Raw genomic sequence first — 16270 nt, 5'->3', positions numbered from 1 at the left:
AGGGACAGGAAATGCAGCATGTTTGGTTGAACAAACTTCTGCACACCAGCCACTTATATTTAATTCATTTGCTGAAAAGCTTGCAAATGTTTTGCAAGGTGGAAACTGATTTTTTTTTTGTATGTTTGTGTGCATCTGCAGGCCAATCTGTTGTCATCACACCGGAATCTGGTTCACAGGGTGGAAACCATTGCTCTCGGAGACAAACCCTGCGATCGGGGAGAACATGTCACACTCTTTCTGTTCAACGACTGTTTGGAGGTAAAGCTCAGTCTTTGTCACTGCACCATTGCTGCTCTTCTCAATGTGTTTTTGGGAATAATACAGATGGCCAGACCCCCCACCCCGTTTCTTCATAATGCAAAATCTTCATCAGGTTCCTCCAAGCAGTACCACTATATGAAAGACATTAATCTTGATTTATGGTGTTAGAGCTATTATGGTGTTAGTACTTTGGAGCTATTAAGCAACATTTATCATTTATTATTGTTGTTATGTTTATGTATCTGGATCTTTCCAGTCATTTTCAGTTTACGTTTTATATTTATATATATAAAAAAACTTAAATATTAAAATGAAATGAATACTGACAGGAATTTGAATACACCTCTTCAGTGATAGTCATGTTTTTCTTAATTAAAATGCTTTCTGGCTATTAGAAATTCTCTAGGTTATGTTATTGTTTTGTTGTAGTCCTGCAGCTTTTTAATATTTTGCCTATTCCTCCAACATGAAGGATTTGCCATTTAATACAAAAAAACAACAAAAACGACCAAATGTTTGACCAAAAATTTCCCTTGAAAACTTACCAAGAAAACACCAGAAAATTCATGATTAAAGTATTTATATTTGTAAAATACTTTTCACTTTTATAATGTTGGGAAAAAAATGGATATACTTGCAAGTATTCAACATATCATCAGAAAAATGCTATTACTTTTGATGGTTACACCATTTGACATTTATTAAATCAAAAAATAGAAAAGGTTCCCTCTGTCAATGTCGCCCTTTCGTGTGATTTCTTGTTTGTAAAATGTTTAAAATAAAGAAATGACTCATTTAAAAAAATAAATAAATAGAAAAGGTTGTAGCGCCAAACACTCGTCCAAAATTCCAGTATAGGCCAATAATATAAGATGCGTAGATCCAAAAAATACAAAAGGTACAAAGACGAAGGAGATCCGCACTCATCCAAATTTAGCCCAAAAGGCTTATATCATTTATTATTCAGAGGTCACAAAATTGTGCAAAAGTGCAAAACGTTTTTGGGTATTAACCCTTCCTCAGTGCCATGTGCTACCAAGCAAGCACCTGCGCTCATTAAATCATGTATTACCGTAAAACACTTAATATCACGAAGATACAAAATACACATTTGTATATCTCAACATATATCCAAATACAGCAAATACATTTACAAATCATCCAAAATTATTAATATACAACTATATCAAAAAAGTATACGTAGAAAGAGATATATATAAATAAATAAATAAATCTCATGACTCCAAGCCAAAGTTCTTTGACTGTCTCAGTTTTTATATACAATAAGTATACATCATACCCAAGTACTCTTTAGTGTCCCCCATATATCCGTAAATTATAAAAAAAAAAAACAATTCATAGACGAATCTTCATTCATACCAAGAGGTAGACTTTTAAGATCAAAAAACTAAATTTACATCTATAACTGAATGAGACATCTCAACCAAATGACGAGCCACGGGAGACTTTAAATCTTTCCTTCTAATAGCGCTCATATGTTCAATGATCCGAGTCCTAATTTGTCTATTTGTCTTACCCACATATTGTTTTATACATGGACAAGATAACCGATAAATCACATTAGTGGAAGCACGTGTGACTAGTTTAATTTTATGCGCGCGATCAGTTATACAACTCCAAAATTCAAATCATCTTTTGCATACATTTTTACATGCCGCGCATTTAAGACAAGGATAAAAACCAACATCTTTACTCAGGTGCCCATCAATACCATCCCTGACATAAGTATCCGATTTAACTAAAAAGTCCTTAATATTCCTTGCTCTGTAATGAGAAAAAAGGGGCAAATCCGCAAAAATCGTTTTGCCCACTGAATCACTGGATAGTATATACCAATGTTTCTTAATATCTTATTAATAACTACAAGTAGAGTATGTGGTAGTGCATACTAAGAGTAGGATTCTTACTTAGCTGGTCTACAGACTGCATTTCTTACCCTCTCCAAAGCGTCATCTAGCCACTTACTTGGATAACCCCTAAGTCAACAATGTATTTGTATTTGGATGTATGTTTTGAGAGAGAAATGTGTATATTTTTTATTTTTTTGTATCTTCGTGATATTAAGTGTTTTACGGTAATACATGATTTAATGAGCGCAGCTGTTTGCTTGGTAGCACATGGCAGTGAGGAAGGGTTAATACCCAAAAACGTTTTGCAACTTTGCACAATTTTGTGACACCTGAATAATAAATGATATAAGCCTTTTGGGCTAAATTTGGATGAGTGCGGCTCTCTTTCGTCTTTATACATTTATTAAATCAAAATGTTTGATAAATCTATGAACATTTTTAAATATCACATTTCTGAGAAACTAGCAAATGCATTTAAACTAGATTTCAAAATTGTAGGGTTCTTTGTCATAGACCTGAGAGGACAGGTCTTCCCTTCCCTCTGCCTCCTCCTTAAATTTCCTTCCGTCGTCTTCTCCAAATTTTCAGCAACCTCAACAACTGTTTGCTCAGTTCATGGGCGAACGATACTGTTGAAGGAAAAAAAGGGAACAATTTATGCGTGTGCAATCTGTGCTTGCTGACTCTACTCTCTGGCCTGTTTCCCCAATTAGTGAGGGGATGCGTTTAAGCACTGTGGAGGGGGTTGCTAGCATGTGCCGGCACGCGGCTGTGGTCCTCTTTGCCCAATGCTGGCTCTGGCCTGGTAATGAGAGCAGGGAGAAGGGAACACTCTGAGTGATCAATTATTCATTTTAGTATGTCCTCTGTATGCATATCTGTCGCCCCAATATTCATTACATATTTCGGCTTCACTAAAGCACCTGAAGGGCTCCCCACTGCTCCACCAGAGCACAGGAGAGAACATTTCACGTTCCTGCTTTATGAAGAAAGCTGCATGTATTAAGTGTTTGTTTAATGTGTGTGTGTGCTTTTTCCTTCTGCGTCTTTATATTCAGATCGCCAGGAAGAGACACAAGGTGATAACCACGTTCCGGAGTCCGCTGGGTCAGACACGGCCGCCTGCCCAGCTCAAACACATAACCTTGATGCCTCTGTCCCAGATCAGAAGAGTCCTTGACATCCAAGACACAGAAGGTGAGGGGACCACATGGCATACTGCATCCCATCAAGTGCACTCATGCATATTTTAGTTTTGTGTTCTGAATTAGCACCCTGGAGAGGGAGGTGAAGTCTGTTTATGTATAAAGTGTGTCACTTTAGAGCTGGCCAGGAGGGTACACCGTAAAAGAAATCTAACATAATTTTAAAGGTAAAAGACTGTAAAAATGCTACGGTAAAATTGGTTAACGGTAAGTTCCCTTACTGTAATAAATCTAACGGGGCATTTTATGAAATAGTTACATTTACAGTTTTTAGCCATCTTATAATTTACAGTGGGAAAACAAACAAAAATGTAAATTGCCATTCCCAGAATTCCCTTGAAAATGCATTTGAAGGCTTTTCATTGAAATAACCAATTTCTTTTTAGTCAGTTTTGTACATTAGGGTTTTATGTTACATCTGTTGTTAAAATGATTTTAGAGTGGTGTGTTATGATGGTGTTTTGTATTGGTATGCATGACACCTTGTGCACCTTGTGTACTGATAATAATATTAACCTCAGCTTGTGGAAATGAGCTCTGATTTATCATGTGCCTTTCTCATTTCCATCTGTGTTTTGGTGATTGTCAGCAATTATAAAGGTACAAAACGGATTATTTCAGTAGATTGTTATTTTAACAGTAGGGTAAACGTACCTATTAAGCTCACCAAAATCTACATTGAGACATTTTTAGTGCACAAGATATTGGTTTCAGTACAAAAATTATGTTAAAATAAAATATTAATCTCACGCAAAAATTTTATTTGGTTTTAAATGAAAAAAGCATTTCAATTAAGATATACATCAATAAATTCAAAATGTCTGGTTGTGCTTAATGGGTGCATTTCTGTACCCTTTAAGCACACCCCTGTTCCCATTAAACTCACATCATGTTTTATTAAAAAAAATAGTTTATTTTAAGAAATTTTTAAAGAATAGCTGTAAAAATATTTTTTGAAGGTACGAAGTCAGTCACAAAAAAACGGAACACTAAAATCAAGCAACAAGGCATTCAAGCCGATCAGTTATGTATTCATAAGGAAGTGTCATTTAAGCACATTGCAACATCTGTACTAGTCCACTTTCAGCCAAGTAACGCATTCAAAACCAATAAAACATTTAATTCATGGGGATAAACACAGAAACTAGCCTCGCTATGAAACATCTTGTTAAATGGATTTCAACTTATCTATAGTCTCTTAAGGCTGGAATACACTACATGATTTTTGTCCTGATTTTCCACAGATTTACAGTCTGGAGAAGTTGATGCTAGTTGCCAAAGATCAGAGCCAGTCTTCAGAGCTGAGTTGATAGAATCCATAGAAAATCGATTAACTTAACTTAAAGTAACATCCATCAGTTAATATTTAAAGTCTGTTTATGAAGTATTTACATAGACACATACAGATTTACAACTTGCAACCATAATTGTTTTTGGGAAACGCACCCCTGATTGACTTGAAATTACAGGAGGTATATAGTACAAAACACATCAATTGGTTAAGACATCAAGTAGGATAATAAATTATTTTTTCTTTTTATAATCTGATGTCAAAAATGGAAGTGTGCTTAATGGGTACGTGAGCTTAACAGGTACGTTTACCCTATAGGTTAATGAAAGATACAGGTTTTAACTGTAGTTAGTTTTTTTACAGTAAGTTTCAGTGTAGTTTAAGAATTGTATTTTTGTTTAAACTGGTCCAACAGGGTTTTTGTTATTGTCTTAAGCAGATATGATATTAAACTGGTTCTGGTTTACCACGTTCATGCCAAACAAGGAAACGAAAAAATCTCAAAACTAATCTGATTCCATGGTCTTTAGGAAATTCAATGGTCACATCAAAAGCCCATTATATCTTAGCTAGCAATATTCACAGAATTATTTTATATTGCCAGCAGAATCTTTTAGAATATATTGTGCATATTTAATATATCACTCAGCCCTACTTTACAGGATTTTAATGAGCTAAAATCACAGGAAGGCAATAATTTCACACCATATAGCACATTATTGATGAAGATGAAGCCTGGAAATTTCACTTCAGATCTGTGCTTCCACAAGAGCAGCTCCTTGTACTGGAAACCATTTCATGTTTCAAATCAGCTAATTTCCCTGTAGTGCATTTGTGATGATCCCATCAAATCGCTATGGATCAATGAACTCCTGTCCTACATTGTTTCCTGCTGAATATTGTTTCACTTGGACAGACAATATATTCAAGACAGTGTGTGAATGTTGTTTTATGTTGGCTTTATTGACACGAACCAATCAACATTTGTAGAAATAAATATTAATCAAAACATAATTTATATAGGTTTGGTATTACCAAATGATTACATAATTTTTTCATATTCCTTTTAAATTCTACCCAAAATTGTTTTATAACCATGTAGTTATAGGTCGCTTTTAAAATCTTTGTATTAAATGCTTTACAAAGAAATTTAATTTGATTTGTTTTTGCACACAAACCAAATGTAGGCTAAGTGTTAATGTTCAGCCAGCTGGTCATTATCAGAAAATAAAACCTGACAACGGATTTGAAGCGGAAAGGTCATAAAGAGCACAATTTTATGAGCGTGGCCAGCTGATGATATAGTATAAACTCCACCAATTGACTTTTTTGTTTGTGTTTGTTTAGCTTTTGGACTTCGCATCCCTGACCTCACATTTTCTCACATGTATTTATCTCCTTTTTGGTTTTTTTAATAGAGTGTCGGAACGCCTTTGCCCTGGTGGTACGTCCTCCTACAGAACAGGAGAACCTTTTATTCAGTTTCCAGCTGACAGCCGAAGACATGCTCAAATCCACCTGGCTCAAAACTCTCTGTCGTCAAGTTGCCAACACGATTTGCCGAGCTGATGCGGTGAGCGGACACACGCACACACACATGGAAACATGGCCACTTCCTCCTCAGATCATCCCCCTCAGGTCTGGAACAGAACTCAATTATTTATTTTATTAGCTCTGCTTTCTTTTTATTGTGGCTATAAATTAGGACGTTTGTGTGGGCCTTTTGGTGTTGGCTAATCCTATTAGATGCTCCTGTGTGGTTAAACTGTAATTAAGAATCAAATTGTACTTGAACTTTACACTTCAGACGCAGACGTCTTTATCTTCATGCTGCAGAACCGCAGGTCCCGCCCAGGCCTTCCGAAACGGCACATGTAATTGGTGCGGGCAGACAGATGCATGTATTTCCCTTTATAATTAAACATCCAGACCAAAGCCTGCGGCTAAATGCATTTCTGCCTGGCCTGCAGTTCTCCCACCGACCATGAGGTGGGAACCTACCCACACATCACCGGCGTGAAATGCAGCCACACTCGCGCTCTGCTCCTGTGAATATCAAGAAGCCCTAGCTGTTTGGAAGGCTGAACAGTGATGCTTCTTTTCATTTTGACAGGCCAGCAGTATCGTTGTGTATTTAATTTTCCTGTGTCTTAAACAGGAAGATCTCATTCAGAGCACCGATCCTGACTCCGTCCAAGTGAGCACAAAGGACATGGACAGCACGCTCAGCCGAGCGTCCAGGGCCATCAAAAAAACCTCAAAGAAGGTAGGGAGAGGAACTTGAAAGTATTGAAAATGACACCATGCGCATACAGATTTGGTCTTGATGTCAACGTTCAGGGCGATGTCTGAAAATGACATCATAAAGTACAAAACAGGCTAATTGTGCATGTTTGTTTTAGGTCACAAGAGCATTTTCTTTCACTAAAACCCCCAAGCGTGTTCTCCAGAGGGCCTTTTTAGCCAATGGTACCCCAGATGAGAGGAGTCCTGGCCCAGATGCCGATCACATTGGCCGAATGTTCAGCAGCTCCACACTGGCTGTGAGTCCACACACTCACACACATTTTCTTCTCTTTTCCACAGTCTGTATTTCTCCTCACAAATTTACTGATCTAAGCTACAAATGAAAGGCACACTCCTGTCAACGATGCATGAATAACACACTCACCTTTAAGTAAGCCTATTCATATTATCTTGAGAAAAACATGCACAACAATAAGTGATGCGTCTATGAGCTCATTCAAGGGCGATTCACTTTCACAATAAAGTGAAAAAGTCTGAGCTTGACCGCTATACAAGTGACATGAGGAAATGAATTTTTTTTTTGTTTTTTTTTCTCTGGTATGGAGCAGAGTGGGCATTTTCACTTATTTATTTTTATATATATAGAAATTACATGAGCAAGAGTGCTTTTCTGAATGGCAGCAGCACGGCTGTGAATGGACAGCATTTTTACTGTTTTTATTAAAATATTTTTTTTTTTGCTATTTTGATAAACAGTATAGCTGTTTGATTTTAATTTTATGTATATAATGTATAAAATATGTACATTTAAAAGATAATAGTAATTTGCTTAAATTGGAAAATATAAAATAACAGCTGGTATTGAATTGTGACTGGTATCACTGCTATTGAAGACTGAAGTAAAATGGTGTAAAGGGTATAGTATTAATACATTTTAAACTAATTTCCTTTCTTCATATCTCACTTTTTGTTGTTTCATTAGTTTTACATATGTTATCATTCAGATGTTTGGGGTGAGTAACAAGTTTTTGTTTTTGTTTTTGATCAAGGTTGAATTAATTTTGATAAAGAGACTAGTGCTGTCAAACGATTAATCGCGATTTATCGCATCCAAAATAAGTTTTTGTTTACATAATGTATGTGTGTGTACTGTATTTATGTATGTATAAAGAGACACACACACATGCATGTATATATTTAAGAAAAATGTTACGTTTATATATTAAATATATTTATGTATGATATAATTTATATGAATATAAATATATACATGCAAATAAATGTAAATATTTTCAAAGTATATGCTGTATGCGTGTCTTTATATATACATAATAAATATGCACAGTACACACAAATATATTATGTAAGCAAACGTATTTTGGATGCGATTAATCGCGTTCAATCGTTTGACAGCACTAGTAAAAACAGTACCAATGTGAACAATTATTACAATGTAAAAACTGTTTTGCTTTAATACATTATAAAAAATAATTTGTTACAGCAACCAATACACCAGTCTTCAGAGTCACATGATTCTTCAGAAATCATTCTAATACCCATCTGATTTGGTGCTCGAGACATTTCTTAGTATTATCAATGTTGAAAACAGTTGTGACAGCAGTGCTTGATGGAAACTGATCCATTTTTTTCAGGGTGCTTTGAATAACAGCATTTCCTGGCACATTTGATCAATTTATTGCATCCTTAAATATTAAATATAAGTATTAATGATTACACTTTATTTTAAGGTGTCCTTGCTATTTATACACTGTACTGGGTAATATTAATTAGCTACATGTATTGACTATATGGTGAGGGTTAGGATTAGGGTTTGGCTTAGGGGGTTACTTGTGTACTTATGCATAATTTAGTGTTATTATAATAGTAAGTACATGTATGTAACGAATACAGTGATAGAATACAGTAGAAACAAAGAATACAGTAATTAAAATACAATGTTACAGTATTAATAAGAAAAAAAAATCGCCATAAACCTTTTAATGATAGTATGTGTGCTCTGTGAGACCCTTGACTACCAGGGCCACATGATCCAAAAGCTTATTGGCAGGTGCTTTTCTTGTTGAACAAAGAAAAAAAAAAAATCTGAAAATAAATAAATAATTCTGTCATGTGTGAATGGGTCCATAGGGAGTGCATTGTTTCCACTGAAAATCTTTTTTGTAACATTTTCACTTTTGGTGTGAATAAGCCTTGAATCCAAAATATTCAAGTACAATGATCCTCCTTTTATTCAGGCACCCCCCCCCCCCCCCCCCCCAGAGAATGATGACTATTCATTGAACAGTAAAGAATAATTTTGGCACACAAATTGTTCAATTATTGCGTACTTGTGTTATTCACTCACATCACACTTGCTCTAAACAGGCATTTGCATGAATTCAAATTTCTCGTACAAAGTTTCTACCTTTTGAACCTTTGCCAATTCGGTTGGCTTGCATTTCCCTCTCAGAGGACTTGCAGTTTGCCTCGGTCATTCACTCATGCTTTTCTTTCCTTCAGCATCAGGGGCTTTGTGCTCTTTGCTCCATTTAAAAAGGGATATTTTTACCTTTTTCATTAAAATGATTCATGCACTTCTAAATATTTGAGAAATCCCTACGTTCGTAATGAGATTACGCTCAAATATTTCACTTCCTCTTTCAATTTTATAGTGAATGATTGTGAGGGCGTGCACGATGTAGAGGCGGTGCAAGATGAGGTTAACGCACTCTCTCTCTTTCTCTTCCCTCCATGTGAGTGTAGATGTCTCGTTCCGCCTCTACGTTCAGTCTGACAGGCTCTATTAAAAGCGCAGTGGTTCAGCGGTCAAACTCTCTGGACCATGCCCCGCGGCCCAGGGTCCCGGTGTGTGTCCGCACTCCGTGCAGTCCAGAGAGGGCTGATGAACCAGCGGCTCCCGAAACCCAGCTCAGACCATCCATCCTGTCCCTCTCAGCGGCCCAGCCCGTAGCTCCGTGCCGAGAGCTGCTGGCGCCCCCAGAGCCGCAGCGCAGGTACCCTGGGTCCCCGCGGCGGGAGACCCACCTGTAGGACTCTTAAATGTGAGAACAGCAGTTTTGCCTCTTGACTCACTAACTCACATCTGGGGACGGTGTTGACACTAATACACTACCGCACGGATGGGCTATGGTGGCACTCATTTATAGATGATCTGAGGACCGGTTCAAAAGGGATTATTCACTTAAAAATGAAAATTTTAATTTTACCCACACTCATGCGGGCCTCTCTAAGAATGACTTTAAGCAAGTTGAGAAATTTACTAGTACTACACTATTTTTCCCATCATGAAAGTGAATGGGGATCCATAAAATGACAGCTCCACAACAGTAACTCAACACATCCTCACCCAATTTATACGCAGAAGCTATAATCTCATTTGTATTTTGCATATTCACCCTTGCCATGCTGTTATTGACACATGTGGCCACATCAAATCAATGTTATGTCTTCAAATTTGACTTGTTTTATTTGTATAAAATCATAGTATTTATTAATGTTGTAAATTTAGTTAAAATTGATAATTTTATGTGCTTTTTTTCTATTTAGCTATTTTTTTTGTATTTTATTTTAGTATTATTTAAACAAAAAATGGTCACACTTTGTTTTAAGGTCCAATTCTCGCTATTAACAAACCATTAACTACGACATTTGACGCAATAAACTCCTAATTTGCTGCATATTAATAGTAGTAAGGTAGTTGTTAAGTTTAGGTATTGGGTAGGATTAAGGATGTAGAATATGGTCATAAAGAATATGAGCTTTATAAGTACTAATAAACAGCCAAAGTATTATTAATATGCATACTAATAAGCAACTGGTTAATAGTGAGAATTGTTCCCTATGCTAAAGTGTTTCCCAAAAAATTATTAAATGAATTAAAACAATTTATAATAGTTTGTTAACATGGCATGGAAAACTAACTTGCTTCTTTGTTTCTAGCTCAGAACTAATTTTAACCGTAGCATAAGTCATATGAAACAGTTTCTAATACTGAAACAGTCAATTTCACATGAAGTATTTGTAGAATGCTTCATTTCATTCCCCATTCACTTTCATTATATGGAAAAGAGTGTTCAAAATTGAGCTTTTTGTGTTCCATTGAAGAAAAAAACATTCATGCTTGACATGAGGGTTACTCAGAAATAAAAAATTGTCATCCATCTTATTCTGATAAAACAATTTCCATTGAATTAAAAACTTTAGTTTTTGCTCCAACAAAAAAGTGTGATGTAATGTGACCGACAGAATTATCCTTATTTTTGGTGAAGCATCCCTTTAACACTGACATCAGATCATTTCCGCAGGGTGAAGTACGAGATGCTCAGATGCTCTTATATGGCTCGTGTATAGAGACGTAATTGTTACTGTGGTGTATGTGATTTTTTTCTTTTCCATAAATCTCATATTTTTACTGTGGTACTGGCATGATCTATGGGTGTGACAGCCGTAAATTGGCTGATGACCGTGATTTAATCTCCTCCTATTTCTAATTTGATCCCATTAACTATCATCCGTATACTGGCGTGTGTGCGTTTCATAACGTTTTAATGTTTCGTTTAGCACATTCAAGGCAATTCATCAAATGGCTTTTTTCCCCTCATTGCCATTGGCCGCCTTTTTATTGATCTTGAGGCCTCCAATGGCAGAGCAAGGCCACCTTAACTCTTATTAAGCAATGCTAAGTAATAGGTTTATTGGTGTGCGTGTGTGAAAGCAGCCTGGTGCTTGTTACATCTGTGAGTAAGAGTAAAACAAAATAAATTGGGGTTGTGGTTTGCTAACCTCGTTTTCACCCTCACATCTCTGTTTATAGTGAAGAATACATTATTATCCTCTGCATGGAGGTTGACACTCCATCGGGTAATGCTGTCAGTTCTGAATGGTGAACGCTTAACAAGGGTCAACCATGTGCATTCTTACCACAGCGAGCTTGTAAAGCCAATATCATTAACATGGGTTTCTCTCCTCGCCTCTTCTCGCCGCTTTTGAATAAACTCCCACAAAAACCTGTGAACCTCAGGCTTCTGCAAGAACACTCAAGTTTTCAATTAGGCTCAACACTGGCATTTGGTCAAAAAACAGAAAATCTCAACGCCGTTTAATGATTGGTTCCTACCCTAAACTCATGAAGATGAGCTGTAGTTATGTAGACTTCAGCAGGGAACGGCAGTTTGACTAAATATATTCTCTTCAACAAATTTACAGATAAAATGTAAAAAAAGTTAAGCACTTTTAGAGTTTCATCCCTCTATCTGATGTGAGCATAAGTATTGGAACAGTTTCCTCACAGGTCTTTCTAAGTGATCGGCTGTGTCCTGTTGTATTAATTCTTCAGATATTAAAAGCAGGGAATGTGTCGTATCAGTTATATCCATTACTTCTGCATTCTGAATCTTGCATTCGATGATGACACACAAACCAGGATGAAGACGAGAGATCTGACTTTGAGAGAAAAGCAAGCAATTTGGATGCTAAAAGAAAAGAGGAAGTCAATTAGAGCTCTAGCAAAAACAAAGGGCATGGAGAAATCAAGAGTTTGGAAACCACCAGCGACACCAGCAACCAACAACTACCTGATCGGCTGAGAAAACAACAGTAGTTGATGACACATCATAAAAGCTGTGAAAAATTAACCCTAAAAAAATCTGTAAAATCACCAACAACTTCCAGAAAGCTGAGGTGATGCTCTGATAATCTACTGTCCTCAGGAGACTTTGACACAGAATTACAGATGCTACACAGCAAGATACAAACCTCTGACCAGCACCAAAAATAGAAAGACAAGATTAGAGTTTGCAAAAAAGCACAAAGGTGAGCCAGAAGAGTTTTGGAATTGTGTTTATGGACCGATGAGACAAAGATGAACCTTTATCTAAGTGATGGGAAAACAAAAATATGGAGAAAACAAGGGAAATGCAATGATCCCAAGCATACAGCCTCATCTGTAAAGCATGGTGGAGGTGGTGTCATGGCCTGGGCATGCATGGCTGCCTCTGGAACAGGCCCTCTCAACTTTACTGATGACTTAATGTATGATGACAGTAGCAGAATGAATTTGGAAGGGTACAAAACCATCTTCCCTACCAATATTCAAGAAAATGCCACCAGATTAATTGGGAAGTGCTTCATATTGCATCAGAACAATGACCCAAAACACCCTGCCAGTTCAGTCAAGGAATGTATAAGGGCAAATAAATGGAAAGTCTTAGATTGCCCAAGTCAATCTCCAGATTTAAATCCGATTGAACATGAATTTCACCAGCTGAAGAGGAGAGTAAAGGCAGAAACTCCCCAAAACAAACAATAATTGGAATTGGCTGCATTAAAGGCTGGGAAAAGCATTTCAAAGGATGATATAATACTCTTCCAATACTTATGGAGGGCACTTATATTTATAAGTTATAACATTAGTTACTAATGTTATACTTTTTTGTGTGAACTGTTTATTGCCAAATTACACTTTAGTTGTATTGAATATTTAGTAATTAATTCACTTTAAAAGATGTTTTTCTCTAAAAGACAAGTAATAAATAACGTGACACGGATTCTATGTGATTGTAGAAATGTTAACACATTATTATAGAATTCAGTTCATGTGCAAATGCAATTAATCTAGTTCAATTCTTGGTTGCTTTTACAAAAACTTGCTCAACTAATCAGAATTTAGGGTGTGATTGATCAGTTTTTAAAATGTTAATTTGACTGTTTTGAGTTGTTTAAGTCATGTTAGTTACACAATTTAAATTGAAATTTACATAGTAATGCCAGATTAAATTTTTATGAATAAGCTTTTAGATTGCATCCAAGCTTTAAAAAAATGAAATATATTACGTTTGTAAATTAACTAATAACTAATTTGCTGGAATATCCAATATAGGCATTAGCATTTGGGTATTTAATGTATAAAGCTATATCATGGTATACTGATGATGTTATAAAATTTGCAACATGTATTTTGTTTTTTTTAAAGCTCATACCGCCCACTCCTAGATTCCAGTAAGAATAGTTTTTAAAAAGAGCCTTAACTGCATTACAGCTTTAACCAACACTTTAACTCTGCATTGAATCTTTAACAAGGTCTTCTGGGTATGAAAATACACCAAAGGTTAACACATCCACCATTTGCAATTCAGCACTCTCAAGTCTTAAACTAATTACAGACTAGAATGGAAATAACCTAGAATAACCCTAAAACTCTCCGTTCATCACTATTACATTTTTATTTTCCGTTTTCTTTTTCCAGGCTGCTCATTCCCCATCCATGATCAACCTGTCCTCTGCCTTTGAGAGGAAGTATCATACCTTCAGCCGATCCACAACTCACCTGTTCTGAACTTTGCATCCAGTGTTGTAATTAATTTCCACACTATGGTACCATGTCTGCCCGATGCCTCCAGCCCAAGCCCCCCACCTGGGTTTAATTTACAGGTCCAGAACCCACCAAATGAAGGACGGCTTGTGTTGATGTCGAAGTCTGGGCACATTTAATTAACATTAAAGAGACATAACTGACAGGTTCTGATTTTTATTAGATGGGTAGAGTTTTCACAATTATTAACCGCTGAAAGTATTTCTTAATGTTTTATAGGATAATATAATAAAATCTAATCTAGTGTCAGCTTTTATAAAGCTATACACATCTAGCTGTTGTATTTAAATGGAAATGCACTGAGCTGCCATAGTAAGGTCTGGTTTAAATGCAGCCTTACATTTTTGCATACTTTTAGAAGTGATTTTTATTGTTGATTTAGGGGTATTGGTTTCTACAATTCAAAAGAGTTGTTGCCATCTGCCTGCCATATTTATTCTCCAGAATCACTTCTATATGTAAATCTTTCCTTCTGTCTATATTTGTGTAAATATTGTATTTTTCCTCTTTGCGATTGTGTCATACTAATAATAATTTGTCTCTGTTGCTTGTACCGTTTTGTAGTCACTGCACTTATGTCACAAATGTATTCATGTTTCACGTTTGTCTGTAAAAGGGATTCATATGTCTTTGCCTACTGCAGGTTTGTTTGGAGTGGGTGGTTTTATGTTATTGGTTTGACTACTTTTGAAGGTGACTTCATTTATTCTTGATCAATAAAAGAAGCATAAAGCCTTCGTGTTCTTGTCTGTTTGAAAACAGCTTGAGGAATGTATGGAACAGCATGAGGAATCTGTTTGAAATGGATCTCAGGTGAGAATGGAACACTGCAAAACATTCTTATCTTTCCCAATAAACTGAAGCCCAAACTATACGTTCCACTGAGTCTCAAGGACTATTTTTGAAATTGGCACATTTCACTAATGTGAGATCCAGGCAGTTTTTTCCGTCTGTGTGGTTGACCGAGTATGTACGAATGAGTTCACTAGGTAGTGCACATTATGAAAGCGTCCACCCACACTCGCTGTCAATGGAGTACTTTGAAAGATGTGAGCAAGACCACCGTAAATGAAGTATCTGGGCCTTAAAGGGACTGTTCACCCCAAAATTTTGTCATTACTCACCCTCATGTCGTTCCAAACCTGTATGAGTTATGTTGAACATAGAAGATATTTTGAAAAATGCTGGTGATCAAAAAGTTGATGGCCCCCATTGACTTCCACAGTATTTCTTTCCCAACTATGGAAGTCAATGGGGACCAACATCTGTTTGGTTCTTTGGAACGATGTGAGGGTCAGTAAATAATACATTTTTCGTTTTTGGGTGAATTACTCCTTAAAGCCCAAAGTATATCTATATATTTTCCATATTAAAAATGCATGTACAGGTAATGTGGATTATGCTTATGACATTTATGTGCACTGTATGCATAACTGTTGTATGCATAAAAACAAAAGTGCTTAAGGCCATTTACAATTATTTTAATGTTGCACTGTGAAGTTTTTAAGGCCAATTCATTTTATTTCGTAGGGAGTTTTGTGTAAGTTCCCCATGCTAATTTGGCTGATGTTCAAGTTGGATTTGTGAATTCGGCATGCCGACCTGCTTGGTTTGAATGGTAACTTCTTCGTGAGCAGTGCTTATCACTGTCACACTATCGACAATGCATTTTTTTTTTGCCTACATTTAAGCCCATCACACGTTGAGGCTTAATGGAACCTTCTTATATCCTAAACAAATATATAAGTCCCATATATTCTATCCATAGGTCACCCAAAAAAACTAAAAAATCTCATGTACTCATTAGTTCTCTCATTGTACGTTAATTAATCTCATTTACTCTCCCTCATGTGGATCCAAACCCACAGAACTCTTTTGAGTGATTGTTACTGTACATGCTTTTCTACCAGAAAAACAGTGGAGAGTTGGATCGCAGTCAACAGAAATGATTGTTCAATATATTTGGCTCCGATCCCAGATTGTTTGAGTCTTTGTGAGTGAT

At 36.3% G+C, this 16270-nt stretch overlaps 1 protein-coding gene across 6 annotated transcripts in view; it reads left to right on the top strand.

Annotated features, from left to right (window-relative positions):
* Nucleotides 1–15147, top strand: part of LOC306857181 (protein ECT2-like) — a 32314-nt gene extending 17167 nt beyond the window's left edge. For 5 of the 6 annotated variants that reach the window (XM_079396962.1, XM_079396961.1, XM_079396959.1 and 2 more), the window contains 6 exons: nt 142–261; nt 3194–3332; nt 6050–6204; nt 6790–6897; nt 7034–7174; nt 14143–15006. In XM_079396962.1, the coding sequence (XP_079253088.1) occupies nt 142–261; nt 3194–3332; nt 6050–6204; nt 6790–6897; nt 7034–7174; nt 14143–14232 (753 nt within the window). In that variant the 3' untranslated portion in view covers nt 14233–15006. Of the gene's footprint in view, nt 1–141; nt 262–3193; nt 3333–6049; nt 6205–6789; nt 6898–7033; nt 7175–14142 lie in introns of all 6 variants that reach the window. The other variant, XM_079396960.1, reaches the window with a different exon arrangement.
* Nucleotides 15148–16270: the final 1123 nt, after the last annotated feature.

Source organism: Barbus barbus, assembly GCF_936440315.1.
Source record: "Barbus barbus genome assembly, chromosome: 37".
NCBI classification, from domain to species: domain Eukaryota; kingdom Metazoa; phylum Chordata; class Actinopteri; order Cypriniformes; family Cyprinidae; genus Barbus; species Barbus barbus.
This window is presented reverse-complemented; position numbering and strand designations above follow the sequence as displayed.